The 17,351-nt window shown below is 38.8% G+C and overlaps 5 protein-coding genes across 5 annotated transcripts in view; 2 read left to right on the plus strand and 3 right to left on the minus strand.

Moving 5' to 3' along the window:
• Positions 1 to 3,515: 3,515 nt before the first annotated feature.
• On the plus strand, positions 3,516 to 5,549 carry PADG_03172 (methylenetetrahydrofolate reductase; the record flags this gene model as incomplete). Its single annotated transcript, XM_010760463.1, has 3 exons — positions 3,516 to 4,339; positions 4,404 to 5,275; positions 5,356 to 5,549. 3 exons carry the CDS (start codon positions 3,516 to 3,518, stop codon positions 5,547 to 5,549), a joined length of 1,890 nt encoding a protein of 629 aa, XP_010758765.1.
• A 1,275-nt stretch (positions 5,550 to 6,824) lies between these two features.
• On the minus strand, positions 6,825 to 9,611 carry PADG_03173 (uncharacterized protein; the record flags this gene model as incomplete). Its single annotated transcript, XM_010759990.1, has 1 exon — positions 6,825 to 9,611. One exon carries the CDS (start codon positions 9,609 to 9,611, stop codon positions 6,825 to 6,827), a length of 2,787 nt encoding a protein of 928 aa, XP_010758292.1.
• Positions 9,612 to 10,542: 931 nt separating this feature from the next.
• PADG_03174 (uncharacterized protein) lies at positions 10,543 to 12,011 on the minus strand (the record flags this gene model as incomplete). Its single annotated transcript, XM_010760464.1, has 2 exons — positions 10,543 to 11,652; positions 11,754 to 12,011. The coding sequence occupies 2 exons, from the start codon at positions 12,009 to 12,011 to the stop codon at positions 10,543 to 10,545; spliced, it is 1,368 nt and encodes a 455-aa protein (XP_010758766.1).
• A 2,844-nt stretch (positions 12,012 to 14,855) lies between these two features.
• Positions 14,856 to 15,632, plus strand: PADG_03175 (V-type proton ATPase subunit F; the record flags this gene model as incomplete). Its single annotated transcript, XM_010760465.1, has 5 exons — positions 14,856 to 14,882; positions 14,959 to 14,993; positions 15,065 to 15,098; positions 15,235 to 15,372; positions 15,492 to 15,632. 5 exons carry the CDS (start codon positions 14,856 to 14,858, stop codon positions 15,630 to 15,632), a joined length of 375 nt encoding a protein of 124 aa, XP_010758767.1.
• Positions 15,633 to 16,813: 1,181 nt separating this feature from the next.
• Positions 16,814 to 17,351, minus strand: part of PADG_03176 (uncharacterized protein) — a gene marked incomplete at both ends in the record, with an annotated part of 1,613 nt that continues 1,075 nt past the window's right edge. The window contains 3 exons of the mRNA XM_010759991.1: positions 16,814 to 16,966; positions 17,030 to 17,098; positions 17,201 to 17,341. Coding sequence (XP_010758293.1) covers positions 16,814 to 16,966; positions 17,030 to 17,098; positions 17,201 to 17,341 — 363 coding nt within the window. The remainder of the gene's footprint in view (positions 16,967 to 17,029; positions 17,099 to 17,200; positions 17,342 to 17,351) is intronic.

Here is a 17,351-nt window from a genome sequence, read left to right on the forward strand (position 1 = left end):
ACTTAATTGATCAAATATCAAAATGTTAGCAATTAAAGATGATAATTCTTTATACAAGAAAAGAGAACTTACTCTAGCTATTGAAGTAGTTAAAAAAAATTAAATTTCTAGTTCTAAAGCTACCGTCAGATTGTACAACATCTCTCATTTCACTCTTTGTCATTGACTTTACAGCTGTACAATACAAGAAAACTCTTAGTTAAGAAATTAAAAACTAATCTTTATTGAGAAATTATCTTTTGTTCAATGAATAATCTTTATGAATGAATATGATCAGCCTCTCTGAGTGAGTACTATATGAGAAATAGTCAATTTTCTTCTTGCTAATTGAGACAACTCTTTCAATTCAAAAACTGTTGATGAAAGCTGAATTAAATAATTTATTGACTGCTATTCTGAGTTAAAAACTCAGTTCTTCTGATTGTATGATCATCAACAAGTTCTATATGAAGATTTTAAAATTATTCAAGAATAGTTTGAGTTTATACAGAATACTATTCAGAAATATAGTATTGTATAGAAGAATATATACAACTTGATGAGACTGAGTTTCAAATGAGAGAGTTATTGAAACAGTTAAAATGATTACTGAGTCAGAGAAGACTATTTATTCAAAGCTTATATAGTCTAAGAATACAGAATGAGTCATTATTATTGAAAAAGTTAATTTAGCAGACTGATTATTATTTTCAATAATCATTTTTAAGGAAAAGTTATATCAGACTTCTTGATTTGAAAATGGGCTACCATATAACTAGAGGATTGAAATCAGTGAAAATGAATGAACAACTGATAAGCTGGGATTGATCTGACTTAAAGAGATATTCAATAAATATACTCAAGTTTGTATGATCAGTCAATATTGACTCTTGATTCTTGATAAATATAGCAGTTATAATGATTCCAAGTTTGATCAGTTTTGTACTTAAAACTTGATTATTTCTCTTTATATGTTAGCTTATTCCTCTCATCTCTTACAGTTTTTAAATATTACTTATTTTTCTTCATTAAAACAAGCATACAGAAAAGAGATTGAGAAGAGAATAAGACTTGACATCAATTATATTGATAAGAATGAGTTTTTAACTATTTATTCTTTAGTTTGTACAGCAGCTTTGAGTAAAAAGAATATTCAAAGTGGATTTAAAGCTATAGAACTAGCTCTGTATGATTCAGAGCAGGTTCTCTCCTAGCTTAATATCTAGATACATATATCAATCTCTTCAAAGACCTTATATAGCTTCCAGGCCTTCTGAGCCACTGCCACATCTCATAATATATGACAACTGAAGCTTCAGAGTGAGAAGATTAAGAAATATCTCAAGCACTGTATACAGAGTCTACTCAGTTCAATCAATCAAGCTCTGGAACAGCTAGTCAAGAAATATCAGATGACTATGCATAGTGCTGTTATTTTTACAAGAGAAAACAAAGAGCTGAAGGCTGTAAATGCAAAGTAAGAGAGAAAGTGAGAAAGATGCCATATATATATAAGCCAGAAAGAGGGCTTGACTGTTCAAAAAAAAATAAATTACATACAAAGAGGCATTGCAGTGGAAAGAGAGATAATAGAGCAGTTTGATAAGCAATCACAAAAGTGAGCAGCATCACAGTGCAATGAATATGATGTTATAGAATATACTATTTATATATGCTTCCAGCATACAGAGAATAATTTATAATATAATTAGCTGGTTTTACTATCTAGTTATGATGATATTCAATTAGAAAGATATTGAATGATGAAGATTTGTCTCAGTAGATAATCTGTCTCACTAGATGATTGATTATGTTAATTATAATTATATTAATCAATATATCAGAATGAATTTTATTCTTATATATTTAATATGAATAAGATAAAAGTAAAAAGCAAAATAGATCTAGATATTAAATTTAATATATAGTAGATTTAACTAAAAATAAAGTTTAGAATTTTATTATTTTATTTATTGTATTTATTAAATAGATAGTTATTTAATTTTATAAGTCTTTATTATCTAAATTTATATTATATTAATAAGCTTTATAATACTGTAGCAATTGTAATACTTTAAGATATATAAAAATAAAATATTTTTATTTTAATATTATAATATTGAGATAATTTGATTTAAAATTTAGTTAGTTGAAATATAATAATTTTGTAATTTATTTACTTAAGTGATTTATTCACTTAAAAATTATATTATTAAAATTACTTATTAATAAGCTGTTAATTAAGAAGTAATATAAAGTTGATAAAGTAATTGAAGTAAAAATTCAATATGCTCTTAAAAAGAAGCAGTATGCTCAGAATATAGCTAAGTATGAAGCTTTAAGACTTGAACTAAGTAGAAGAAAAATAAGACAAAGCAGAAGATTATAAAGAAGTGAAAAACTATTGAACAAAACTGCTCATTCTTTAAATATTAGCAGAATCAGACTTCTTTCACTAAATCTCATTCTTCTATTTCTATACAAACCTTCTTATCAGAAAATGTAGTGGATTCAACTTTCACTGATCTTTCTAATACTTTTTTATCAAATGTTCTATCTCAATCATATTTTCATCAATAGGCTGTATTATCAAGCCCAACACTTGTTATTTTTTTTAATTATTCTCATATCTATACTCTTAGGAACTACATTCTTTAATATTTAATAGCTAATACAATTTACTATTCATGGTTGATGAGAAATTCATTGAACTAGTAGGAAGAGCGATTTTGTAGTCGAGTGGTTGGAATGCGTTTCCCATCAATTGGCCAAAACCGGACAAGGGCCAACCTTATTCCAACCTCTTGATGTGCCTTATCCCATCCTAATTAATCTTCAACTTAACAACACGAAGTTATTGTACAGCTCTTCAGCCCTCCAACAAGAGTGTTTTCCATACTCCCCATCGAGACTGGGAAGATAAGTCCAAAGGTACTCCAGACGCAATTACCTGTTCCCTCTGAACTAATAGTGGAGACTGCAAGTCACGTTACCGTCAGATTTCATTATTTTCCTCGCCAACTGCAATCTCCCACTGCTTCCAATTTGCAATATTAGTTTCTTCTTGTGTTGTGGATAGCTTGCTGACATCTCCTCCCCGCAAAGCCATAGCTTAATCTGACCAAATCGTACATGTTGCGGGAGCTGGCAGACAGGTGGGCTCGGAAACGATACTTTGGTTGAAGGGTTTTTTTGGGTTGGAAAGAAACGAGACCACAGGCGGAACGCAGAATTTTTTTCTTCTTTTTTTTGGGGGGGGACTGGGTAATTTGGTTTGGAGATATATTAGGTGTTCATCTTATTCCTGTTGAGAGCCTGCTCATACGGTTTGTGTTTTCAGTTCTCCATCGTGATTTAAAGATTCTGAATGGATGGAGAGTTTGCTTGTCATTAACCAGTGTAACTTTCTCCTCCATGCCGCGAGTTGAGCCCTTTATACGCACAGCCCCCTTTTCCTCCCTCCCCCCCAACTATCACCACCCCCATGAACACCATTTGCTTATTAATTTGTGTGTACAGCATAGTCTTTTGTCAAAATGCATATCAAAGACAAATTGGCCTACGCTGAAGCCACTGGGCATCCCGGGATTTCCTTCGAATTTTTCCCTCCAAAAACGGCGCAAGGCGTTCAGAACCTTTACGATAGAATGGATCGTATGCATGGCTATGGGCCTTCCTTCATCGATATTACTTGGGGTGCGGGAGGGCGGCTATCAGAGCTGACTTGTGAAATGGTGAATGTCGCGCAATCTGTTTATGGCTTGGAAACGTGTATGCATCTCACTTGCACGGACATGCCAAGCGAAAAAGTTGACGCAGCGCTTCAGAGTGCGTTCAAGGCGGGGTGTACGAACATTTTAGCTCTGCGCGGCGATCCTCCACGGGAGAAAGAGAAGTGGGAGGCTACAGAGGGTGGATTCCGCTACGCGAAAGATCTGGTTAAATATATTCGCGATAAGTATGGGAATCATTTTGACATTGGAGTTGCTGGATATCCCGAAGGCTGTGAAGACCAAGATGACCCGGAACTACTTATGCAGCATCTGAAGGAAAAGGTCGATGCCGGAGGAACATTTATTATCACGCAAATGTTTTATGATGTCGATAATTTTCTAGCATGGGTCAAAAAATGCCGCGACAAGGGGATCAAGGTGCCGATTATTCCAGGTATTATGCCAATTCATACCTATGCCGCGTTCATCAGAAGGTCAAACTGGACGAAAATACAAATCCCTCCTGGTTGGTTGGAAGCATTGGAACCCGTGAAGAATGATGATGCCGCTGTGAGGAATTTGGGCAAATCCCTCGTGGCTAATATGTGTAAGAAGATGCTCGCATCTGGCATTCACCACTTGCATTTGTAAGTTCATATATGGTCCTGTGATCCAACATTCACCGCTCTGGTGTTAATTCCAAATATACAGCTACACGATGAATTTGCAACAAGCAACGAAAATGGTGCTGGACGAATTAGGATTGATCCCTTCACATGAAACCCCCTTGCAGAAGCCGCTCCCATGGCGGCAGTCCCTTGGACTTGGGCGGAGAGAAGAGGATGTACGACCAATCTTTTGGAGACATCGACACCAATCCTACGTTGCACGTACACAAACCTGGGACGAATATCCAAACGGTCGCTGGACCGACTCGCGATCCCCTGCTTTTGGAGAATTGGATACTTACGGCATTGGGCTGAAAGGAACTAACGAGCAAAACATCCAGCTCTGGGGAAAACCGAAATCGCTTAAAGAGTTATCTGAGATTTTCATACGCTTTTTGAATGGTAAACTTGACAGGCTCCCATGGAGCGAGGGAGCTGTTACAGAAGAAACAGATATCATCAAACGCGATTTGCTTGACTTGAATAGCAGGGGCTTCCTGACAATTAACTCTCAACCTGCGATTGACGGTGTGCACTCGTCCCACCCGGTCTACGGTTGGGGTCCCAAAAACGGATATGTTTACCAGAAGGCATACCTGGAACTCCTCATTTCGCCCACACTGATCGAAGATGTCATCCATCGCATTGAACAGAATGCTGATCTCACCTACTACTGCGTCAATAAGACTGGGGAGCTGAGGACCAACACGACCGATAGCCCCAATGCAGTTACATGGGGAATATTCGTTTCCAAAGAGATCATCCAACCCACTATTGTTGAAACTATCAGCTTTTTGGCCTGGAAAGATGAAGCGTATCGTCTGGGAGACGACTGGGCTAAGTGCCACCCTGCATCGAGTCCTAGCAGACGCCTCATTCAACAAGTGATGGACACCTGGTATCTCGTCAATATAGGTAAGGCAGTTTCAATAGAAAACAACATACCGCCCTTTTAAGTTTGAGGATACGCACTAACACACTTGATACTTGAATAGTCAATAATGACTTCCACAGAACTCATGACATCTTCGACCTGTTCAAGAACCTGAAAGTCAAAGATCTGGATCTGGAAGTAGAACCCACCTACCCAGCTGCTGAGTTTGTTGGAAATATTGATCATAACGGTCAATCTCCTGAGAAACTGGCCAATGGCAGTGCAGAGTCCAAGCTACAGACGATCACCCACTAATATTCGACTCTTTTCTTTACTGTGGACAGCCCTGATTATAATACCTTGGACCTGCGATTCAACAACCGCGTTCCATCCTTTCATGATTCTTTTCATAATCTCTGTCCATAATCAACAATTTGCCCGAAAGGTCTAACTTAACACACCTCCTCCATCCTCCATCCTCGAAATTCAACATAATGCGTCAACGTTATCCCACGTACAACACATAATATCGGGTGCAAGAAGTATGAACGAGATGATCCCGCGCTAAACTATATACGAGAATAAAACTTTCTCAGCACAGCAAGTATTTTAATTTCAGGTTAGCGCTAGTGGCGGGGTGTCTTGAAACTTGTTGCCTTCTCATTTTACCAACGCAGGCACGCCCACTTTTCAACATGACCTTCAATATCAACCGATGAAATAAAACATAACATCCAACAACACTGTGGAGATACAGTGGCCTACGGCCTTTTTTTTTAATTTTTTTTAATTTTTATTTTTTTTATATCTATATATTTTCAACAATACCCCGAAAGCGAGGCGAACTAGGATGGGAAATGGAAAGTATGAAATTACGACCCGCAACGATGACAAAAAAATTATCAGCGTACTTACCTAAAAATGTATTCAACACACATGGGAGTTAGATAAGATATAAAGAAAGATTCTATTTTCTTTCTCCGTATCATCCTACTTTTTTATTCCGCCTTATTTCCACTCGTCTTAAAGCTCGGAGCGTAGTTTCTTTTGTAGGGTTTGCTAGCCAACTACCTTCTAACCACCTTTTTATCTACACTCACATATACCCCTCTCTAGTTTCCACTGGCATTCTATAACATGTTGCATATCATGCATATATCCCCGGATTCATTCTTTACATCTCCTCTCATGCTCCGTGCCAACCAACACTTTTAACTACCTACAGACATTGACAATAATTCCTCTCACATGCGAATCCAAAAAACCACTCCAAAATTCGTGTATGTATTCCCTCCTAGCTTGTACCCTGTAGAGGGTTTCACGATTTCTATTGCTTGTAGACCCAGAGAGAGCACATTTTGTCTCCCATGCTGCCAGAATGATGTGATGTGATTGATTGGTAGGTAACAATGGCAATGGACGTTTCAACATCCTGAATGATCATCAAGCCAGGTTCTATAAGAATATTTCAACAGATCTGTGACATCCAAACCAGCTTGAAGTTGGGGTTCGACAGAAATAGGAGGTGGCCTAATGGCAAAAGAAAAATGGATATCAAGCGTGGGTTCCGTCCGATCTAGTGACATAATTTCACAGCAAACCCCAAACCCTTATCGGCCAAGCCAGCCATGAGGCGACTGTAGCCAAGAGGCCCAATCCCCTGGCCAAAATAGTGAACACGACCACCATTATTGCAAAATAAACAAATGCTCGTCCAAAATCTATGATCAGGACGCCAATATCATCAACGCTTTGAGGTATCTCCGGGAAAACGCCAGTTTTTGAGAATTCATGAAAGCAATTGCAAACACGCATGGTGGTTTTGAGGCAATGCAAAGCCATGTTGAGAAACTGTACAGCTGTTAGACGTATAAAATTGATAGTATGGTGATCACTAACAACATAGTAAAGAAAGTGGAATGTAGACGCGACGGCGTCGAGGGTGGGCTCAAACTGATTGCAAAATACGCTCTCATTATATCCAGTCTTCGTCTCTGGAGGCGCGATCTCTCCTGCATCAGATTGACTACATCGATTGCTAAGAATGCGTATATTTTCAAAGCCCTGTTCCATCATTTTGCTCGAAATTTCTCCGTTTTGGAACCTAGAGGTTCTATCCCTTGGCCAAGTCCCATTTAGGTGTATAGGGGAAAGAACAAGGCTCGTGGAAATTGGAGGTATGTTTGGGTCGTCAGTTCTCATTCCAGTATTCAAACGCCCGCGCTGGTCATGAAAACCACAATCCCTGATGAGTTGTACACTGTGAGGGTCACTTAGCGCTTCTGAGATAGGGATGCTCCCATGCATATTTCGTGCGAGATTTAGAGGGATATTTCTTGGGACGTTGTTGATGTCTTCTTCCTCTGCGCTTCCGTTTAGGGCACTGGTGCCTTTTCTCAAAGCTTCGGACAAAAGGGGGGATTGTTGCTGGTTCCAACAAATCCCAGAGTGAATGGGACATAACTTTTCGTGCGTGGCTCCGGGGCTTAACGGGAGGGGACCGATTGCTAGGGGGGAATTGGTGGATGTAGTACTTGTGGTTGTGGACGTGGGTATCATAGTGGTAATGATTGTGGACGACTGCTTCCCTTGTTCTGGTAATTTGAGATGCGTGCTGCAACTCAGAAATTCCGATATCTCTTGATCTCGGGTTAACATATCTTCTTTTGTGGTGTGTTTCCAAACCTTTCTCAGGAGGGCACCTAAAAGTTGGCGGCCGTGTAGAATCTCTGCCTTTGTTAGGGTATATGCCGGAGGGGCCTTCCCTGTGATTCCTCCCTCGTCTGTACTGAGATTTGGTGGGGTTACTTGGTAGGCTCTGAACTTCTTGACTGGGAACTCGTATGCGATCATCCAGGGAGATGAGGGGCAGTGGGGACAGATCTCTGTCTGGAACCATGATACCTGACTTCGATCCTGGCCCAATACCCCTCCTTGGTCTAAAAAAGGATCTTGGTTTAAACCATGCGTGTGTCGTGGAGATGAAATGGCTTGGACTTCGTTATTCACCACTTCGCTTTCACTAAATTTGTTTCGAGGCCCTAGAACGGCAGGTCCTAGGAGGTCATTGCTTAGTGTAACCTTGATGTTAGAGTCTAGGTGATTTGATTCACGCGCTATATCGTTGTCTTTATCCTGTTCTAGGCGTCGTTTGCTAAAAGAGGCTGGTGGAAAAGATGCGGCACCTCTTTTTCGTCCTAGAAGCTTCTCTCGAATGTTTCTTGATAATCGCCTTGGAGGAGTGCTAAGACCTGTAGGAGTGACAGATCTGGGAGTTGGAATGGTGTCCGGATCAAGCATTTGACCGCCTTCACGGTGGACACGCTCAATAGCCTTCTGGAAGTCCACAATTTGTTGCGTGGTCATCTCCAATGATGAGGGCTCTTTGGAGGAGGTGGTATTGACACCAACCTTGTCTTCAAACTTGGTCGGATGAATGTTCGATTTTCTTAGAGGAGAATGTAAAGCAGGAGGCTCGACTTTGTGTCCCTGCAAATTGGGAAACTTGGGCTGGGCAATTTCATTTGCTGGCGGCGAAGGAAACGGAGTTTTCTCATTGGGGTCCAAGCTTATCCACCCGTTGCCCTTCAGGCGCCATTTCGGAGTAGCATTATCCTCCTGGGAGTCATGGGAGCTCGAATGGCTCCCAACGCTCATAATACTGGGACTTACAACACCAGTTCTAGGATTAGCTCCGCGAGCAGTTAACTGATCGTCACGGCTGACAGTACGTTGATGGCTGCTGTTACCTTGCTCCTTTCTGCCGCTTTTGGTAACATGTTGTTCCTCTCGATATTGCGCGTTTTCTTCCAGCCGACGTCGTAGACTAGACCAATATTCACGGTTCGCAGCCTCTTGGCCAGGAGTAGGTGGCTCGTTCCAACTTCCAGGGGGCGGCGCAGGACGGTTGGCAAAGTCAAACCGGCTCACTGAATCTGGATCACATTTGTGTTCCTCGTTTTGTGCTTGTTGAGGAAAGATACCGGACACCGGTCCTCGTTTAGACACTTTCTGCCTTCTTACTGTTCCCGAGGCGCTACCCAAATCCTCGTCAAGGTCCACTCCAATGTCATCCTCAAACGTGACGGATTTCTTGTCCTTTCGCTTTCTCCATTTTCGAAAACTTCCCCTTTTCTCCTCTGGCTCCTTTTGCTCGGATGAGGACACAATGTTTGGGTTGGTTTGTCGCCCTAGACTGCTGGATCTGGTCGGAGAAACCTTATCACTAGGGTGGCGAAGTAACGGAGGGGGTACCCAAGCCGACCATGATGATGATCGTTGGCTCTTCCTTCGAGTGCCGTCTTCGCGACGATTAAGAACAGCTGGCTTAGTGGAAGTAACAGAACTTGATGAGAATTCGGGAACAAAGGTTTGCATGTTTGCATGTCGGTTCGGTTCGGCCAAACGGTTGCCTTGAAAATAACCTGGTATATCTCCACTCCACTCCGGGACCACAGAATAAGAAAGAGAAAAAGTGAATGGATGAATGGATGGATGGAATAAATGAATGAATGAATATGTGGTGGGTATATGCGCTATGGAGCTGAAGTTGGAGTTGGGAGGTCGATGTGAGCCACAGAAAGAGATGCAATTCACAATGGAATAACCCAAACCAGGAAGTACCAAATATCAAAGTATCGCTTGCTGATTTCAGGCAATTTCAGGCCGACCTCAGGACAGAGCCAAATGTGATATAAGAAGCAGCGATGGTGCAATCAAACCTTCAACGTGCAAAACAAAACAAAAAAAAAGGGGGGGGGGGGAGGGTTCAAGTAAGATGGAAAGTGATATCAATGAGAGATGAGCGTCCAAAAGACAGCAAGGTATTGAGCCCTTAACAATTGCATTCTGGCAATAATAGACGCCAATCAGTTTCTTCTTGCTTTAAGAAGGATACAATAGCATTGCAAGAAAGCCATCTATGCCAGCTCATTCCAGGGTATAGGAGCTATTGGCAAAACAAACTGGATGGAGAATGAGGAGGAAAGGGGGGGAAAGCAAGAATGGAATTGTCTTGAATTAGCCTTCGGCCCGATGTATACATTGCAATTCTGAGTTGAAAGACAAATAAAAGGAGGATATATAAGACGCAATGGAGGGAAAGAATAATAAAAACATAAATACATGACAGAATATAGAGGCTAGAAAACGACAATAAAAAGAAAAGAAAAAAAGAAAAAAGGATAACAAACTAACACGCGAAAAGTGACCAAGTCATACCCAAAGTAATCGCAAGCTCCCGCAAAAATGATGCCATACATACATATAAAGTGATGGGAAACAAGGTTTCAAACGAACGCATTTTCTGTTAGAACAACCCAGGGTCACGTCGAAGTCCACGAGGAGTATTTGCAAGATGACTCAACCTCCCTGAGAGCCCTACTCCGCCAGGCACGCTTGATCGTTTTAAAGGGTTCAATAGGCGCTTTGCCGGGGTGTAAAGTCGATCCCGTTTGTCGAGCTCTTCGGCATTAATTGCCCCTCTCTGGTCAAAATGTGACGATGCTGATTTCCTCAGAGGGGAGTTCGCGTGAGAGTACACGCCGAGGCTTCCGCCATCAGCTGTAGAAGATACGGATCTAAAGTGCGGCTGGCGGATGGCTGGGCTGCGTGCATGAAGAGGGGTTGAGTTCTCTATATAGTGGCTAGGGGTGGGACGATCAGTGCCAGATGAATTGACGCGGGGAGTTGAAATAGAAGATCGACTGCGCTGGCGATACGGCTTCGAAGCGCCCTCCGGGTCTATGTGTTTAATGTAATTAGGATTCGGGCTGATTTTGAAGCTTTGGCGCATCGACGTAGGGGTATATGTTTTCACAGTGTTGTAAGCCTCGTCTAAATTTGGGTTGTAGGACATTTCTTCGGAGTGTTGAGTTGCAACGCTGCGCATAATGGGATGTGTTCGAGGGCGGACAAATTTTGTGTCATATTCGTTCAACACTTCTTTGTGGACTAATCTCGAGTCTTTCGCCTGCTGCGCAAAGGATGCTGATAGCATCGACATTTGCACAGTTAAGAGCAACGCGAGGAATAGGGTCGTGACAATCGTAACACTAGGTCGCGGGTCTGCTGGGGAGGTGGGAAGGAAAAGACAATATATCATGACATGGCCTGGACTGAATAGACAGAAGAGTCGAAGAGACAGCGGGCGGGGATCCCACATTCCTATCTCCCAAACGTCCTGCTCTGCGCTCGGATGTGCTCTTGCTTCCGCCGACCCAGTTGACATCATCTTGGATAAAACTCGCAACGGTGGCGAAACCATGGGCGACGAGTTCACTGGTACTCGATGCGCAGACGGCGTGGCCGGAGCGGTATCTATCGATGCTTCGAACAGCCGATAATGGCGTTTGCGCCAGAACGTGTAGAACGCGTTCAAAACAGATGTATATGCTAAGAGGTGAACGACGAAGGAAGCCTATCGCAGCGTTAAAAGATATATCAGCGCGAAGTTCACATATACCAACGCCTACAATAGAGACAGGTATTTTAAGGGGTGAAGGGACTAGATCAACATACAAACCAACTGAACCAACTAGTCCGGACAACTTCTCCAAAGACGTCATCCCCGATCCTGCTGCTGCTGGTACAGCTATTTGCGCGTGCTATGAGGAACACCACATTTAACCCAATCCCCAAGGGGATCGCCCACTCCTTCTCCCATTGCTCCCAGTCACTCGAATCAAGCTCTTCAGACAGCCACAGTAGGAAATCGAGGGGGTTGAGGTACGATTTTATTCGTTCCATGAGCGGCCGGCGTCGAATTAGAGGCGGCATTGTGAGTGGGATATTTCGCAGCAAGCTCTAGACCCTGGTGGTCGGATATATCGTTGCTATCTGAAGCTCATCCAACAGGTTGTTGGCATTGTTGTCGTCGTTAAATGCTCTCTGCCATCTTCAGAAGTTTCGTTTATTGTTGGCTGTCTCGTTTCAGGTAAAGATCTCAAATTAAAGCGAGGGAGCTCCAGTTGTTAAATTTAACGTAAATAGCACTAACTAGTCGATCGGTTTGCCATGAGGATACCAAAGTAAATTAAGCAACAACTAATATAATTCCCAACCGAGTCGGACACTAAATTCAGTATAAACAGAGTATTTCGATTTTAATTGTAATTGTTAACAAACAGAAAAAGAAAATTTCATTAAAAATTAAATTATACTGGGATTTGGGACATTTTCTTCTTGTATGTTCAATAGTTCTGCAGTTACTCACTACATCTCTATGGAGCATATAATCATTGCAACAACAGAAGATTCAGCTTATATAATTAATTGATCCATCAAATGTTCAACAGATAAATCAGAGGGGAGAGCTTCTTCTATTGTAAGATCTTTTTTATATTGAATTTATCTTCTAGAGTTTGTGTAATTTTGCTTCTTCTTCTCATTTAAAGTAAATATATCTTAATATAACTTCTTATAATTAAAGTAGTAATCATCTCATATCTATAAATCTTAAGAACTTTATATAAAATTTTTAAATATTTTATAAAAGTTTATATGATTGATCTTGTTCAAGAAGAGAATTCTTAAAAATATAAAAAGTTCAGAATAACTAAAAGTTACTAAATCAACTAACTATTTAAAAAGTAAATAGAAATATTAAAACTTCTAATTAGCTCAATTAGAAGTAAGTTAATATCAATTGCTTTCAAGTCACTTTGAATGTTATAAAAGTATAAAAATCTTTTTTCTTATAGTAAAATAAATAACTATTTAAAAGTTCTGTTTTTTGAATAATATTAAACTTAAGTTATATTTACTATTCAATTAAATTTTTAATTATATAATTATTTTAAAATAGTAAAATATTTATATTTAAAAATTAAAATAAATATAGTAAATAAAGTAATATATTAAAAAAATTATTATTTTTAATATAAAATTAATTAAAATTAAAGATAAAATAATTTTTATAATTATTTAAAATAAGTAAAATTAAATAATTCTTTTATATATTTATAATTCAAATAAATATTTTTATAAATTATTTAAATTTAATTTTATTTATTATTTAGTTATTAAAGTAAATATTAAAGTTTTAATTATTTAAGAATATATTAAATTAATTTTCTTAAGTAGTTTAACTTTTAAAAATAATTTATAAAAATAAATTTTAATTAAATATATTTATTAACTAAATAATATAATTAGATTAAAATAATATTAATTTAGTAGTTTTAAAGTTATTTTATATATTTTAACTTTAAAAACTTTTATATAAATTATAGAATAGATTTTTATAAAATTGATTTTTTAAATAATATTAATTTTAAATTATATTTACTACTTGATTAAATTATTATATATTTATTTAAAATATTATAAAAATATTAATATCTAAAAACTAGATAAATATAATAAATATAATAATATATAAAGTATAATAATTTTATTATTTTTATAAATTTAATTAAATTTTAATATAAAATAATTATTTTATTTATTTAAAATAAAAAGAATAAAATTGTTAATCTAATATAACTTTACTATAAAAACAAAAAATTTAATAAATTATTTAATTTTTTTATTTAAAATTTCATTATTAATATTAATATTCTAAATTTAATTATTTAATAAATATTTAAATTAGATTTCTTATACTCTTTACTCTTTTAGAATAATATATAATTATAATACTTATTCAGAGATATTCATTGTCTTAATCACAATCTCTTTTTTATAATTTTCTAACTATATAAGCTTAGTTTAATTATTTGTGCTCACTACTAGTAATAATTTTAATAGTGATGTAAAGTTATGTTATAAAATCAGTTTTATCAAAGTTGTATATAATTTTTAGTTAATGAAACTTCATTCTTAGTAATTATATATCTCAAAGTTTTAAATTGATTTTGAATAATTTTTATATTCTCATACTTAGTTTGATTATGATTATAGTAATGTGAAATAGTAGCATTGAAGCTTTGTACAGTGTTTAATCAGCTTGTAAACTCTGTTCTTGCCCATGTATTGAGGAGTAGTTATGAAATGCTATAGAAAAAGAAGATAAATAGTCATATTCTTTACAAATGCCAGCTAGGAAAAGTAATCCTCATTTAATCAAATCAAGAATTCACTGGACTAGTTAGCTGATTCTCTTTAAGCTAAGTCAATTTAATTGAATTTGTATGTAAATTTACTCTTGCAGTTCAATCATTAAATCTATGTCTAAGAGTAAAATGAGACACTTCAAAAAGATGTGCAGCTTTAGAAATTGTTGATATTTCTTTCTTTTTAATAGCATTTATTGTGAGTTCAAGTCTTCCCTTCATTTCTATGGAGTTTCTAGAATTCTTATTGCGAATTTGTGGCATAATTACGCGTTGAGGTTGGATGAGATGCTAAATTAAAGTTATTTTGAATTGGCTGTTCAGTGGATGCTCACTCGGAGTGGATTATGTTAACTAATTAGTTAATGCAGAGCTTCCAAGCCTCGATTTAAGCAACCATCTCCAATACATCCAAGCACCTGAGAGCGCCTTTCGAAGACCAGCTTTTCTTCTTTTATCCGTGCGTCCGGGAGACCCTCCAATATTCACACGACACCTGGCGAAATCTGTTGAACCCTCATCATTCAATCCTCCCAGCCGCGCTGGGGCCCGAAAGTGTACGGTTACAATGACGACTCCCACAAGTGCATACAAGGTCCGCATTCAGCTCCGCTCCCGCTCATTCCATCACTCTAAGAGCGCATTCTAACCCCATTCCCCATCTTAACTAGGATCGCCAATTTCTCGCCGTCATAGGGGATGAAGAGTGTGTCCCACCATATCTATTCCAGCATATCCAACATACCAGCTAACCCCCGTTTCTCCGTCGTGTCATAGCTCCGTGACAGGCCTTCTACTAGCAGGAATTGGCGTCAGTAACTCATCCATCTTCTCTCTCGATTCAAGGCCACATTCTTTTCTCGAACTCGCCGGGGAACCCCGCCAAAAGTAGTAATGCCATAATGTTTACCAGTGAGCTGACCACGTACTCTTGTCCCTTTAAATAGCACGTAACCGACCCCCCAGACTTACAACGAAACTTCGTCGTCGTCGATGCCAAGACAGAAACCTCCGCCATTGAAAAAGCCTTTCACAATTTCACACAGGAACGGAAAGATATTGGCGTGTTATTAATAAACCAACATGTATTATGCCCTTCGCCAAACCCTCGTCTTTACAGAAGCAGAAGCTCTATCTTCCGCAAACCCCGCTAAACTCCTCTTTTGCGCTCCGTAATATTGACTATCGTATTAAAAAATAACAGATTGCAGAACGCATCCGAAACAGCGTGGATTCGTTCACGGACGCATTCCCCGCCGTTCTGGAAATACCAAGTAAAGACCACCCCTATGACCCGGACAAGGACAGTGTTCTGCGCCGCGTGCGGAGATTGTTTGGGGAGTAATTTATGAAGTTATGTCAGTTGCTCTATGAATAGAGTGGCCGGGGATGGAGTCGTATGTATATTCGAACATGTGGGACTATGAATGAAGGGGCGTTTGGAAACGCCTAGCATCGATATCGTTCGTTGTTCTCGCGACCATCGATGGTTCTCTTTTAGATTAATCACATTGGTGGATGTTGGCAGGTGTGATTGAAATTTATTATTTATACATGCATATAAATGGGGATTGAGAGAACGCATACGGAACTGAGAATTGGAATGCAGATGAGAAACGCTACTTGAGCGCGAGGGGATTCCTTTCCCTTGTTTTCATTTTTTTTTTTTTTCAATTTTTTTTTAACATGTATGCTTATACCCTCTGCTATGTGTATTCGGCAATTGGCTATTTATATCCACTGAAATTCTAGAACTATCTGTACAATTTACCTTTGCTAAGTCAATGAACCTAACTGCAACTGCATTATAAGATCAGATTGTCTTAAATGGAGATACATCCATGACTAGTATGGATGTTGTTGCTATTATATACCTTCAGTTACTATTCTATTACAGAATGATTGAGGAATCGGATTCTCAACTATGATTCATCTTTCAGAACATACTTAGGAAGATTTATGCTGCAATACATATCTGTATTATATACTCACATGCAATCAAGTAGGCAGACCGCAGAAAAGCAGGTGAAGTTATTCAAAACCACGCTCGAATAATTACTCTAGAGGACAAATGAATTGAGAAGAGATCCAGAGTGTCAAATGGAAGAGGAGAAGAATGCCGCAGCCAATAGACTGAGGAAGCAATTGCGAATTCGAACAAACGGCCAAATTAAGGTGAAAGATAACAATGACTGGATGGGGAGAGGGAGGGTACCACCTCTGAGATACCAGCAAAACTACAGAAGAATGACAATTCAAAATTCAAGTACGTGTTAACGCTAAATTTGATAACTGGACGAAAAACAAGAATTAGTCTCTGACTGTGGAGACGGGAGTCTGGGCATGGTACACGGATGGTTAAAGGTAGAGTAGCAAGCAAAAAGTGAACTAATTAAGTTATAACGAGAGTCGGAAGAAATCGCTATAGGAAGATGCGGCAGGGAGATTTCCGGTCCGTAGCAAAAGAGTTACCACCACGAGAAGTAGTCAGCACTGGAATACAAATTTAAAGATGACATGACGCCCTCAATATCCTTTAGGTTGAGGTGAGGCGTGAATCACTCCTGCTGGGGTTTTGGTTGAGCAGGGGCCATATCGGGCCGTTTGCGATGACATTATCGAGATACGTTGCATGGGTGAAATAGGCAGGACAAAACAAGCAGTTGGCGAGACCATAGCCTATAGATAGTACAACAGTGTACGGGATAGTTTATGGTGTTTCGTTTATAGGTTAAACTTGACCTCGGCCTTGAGGCAGGTTATCCGTTCCTTCTCCTCAGTATTCGCATCGGCATAGACAGTGTACGTTCCCTATTTTCCAAATACGTTGGAGTTAACAAACCAAAAGCTGCCGCAGGTTCAAAACAAGTCATTTTGTGGATGAGTAAAGGGAGATCTGTATATTTTGCTTACAGGTGGAATCTCCTTTGGCAGCAAAACCTCCTTGGAAACATTCATGGGTCCCTTCTCCAGAGGACATGACAAATCCACATTTGTGATCTCCGTACACAAATCCTCCTCCTCGTTGATCAATCGTATAAGACCGTATTTCACCTGGAGTTGA

Source organism: Paracoccidioides brasiliensis (assembly GCF_000150735.1).
Source record: "Paracoccidioides brasiliensis Pb18 unplaced genomic scaffold supercont2.3, whole genome shotgun sequence".
NCBI lineage: Eukaryota > Fungi > Ascomycota > Eurotiomycetes > Onygenales > Ajellomycetaceae > Paracoccidioides > Paracoccidioides brasiliensis.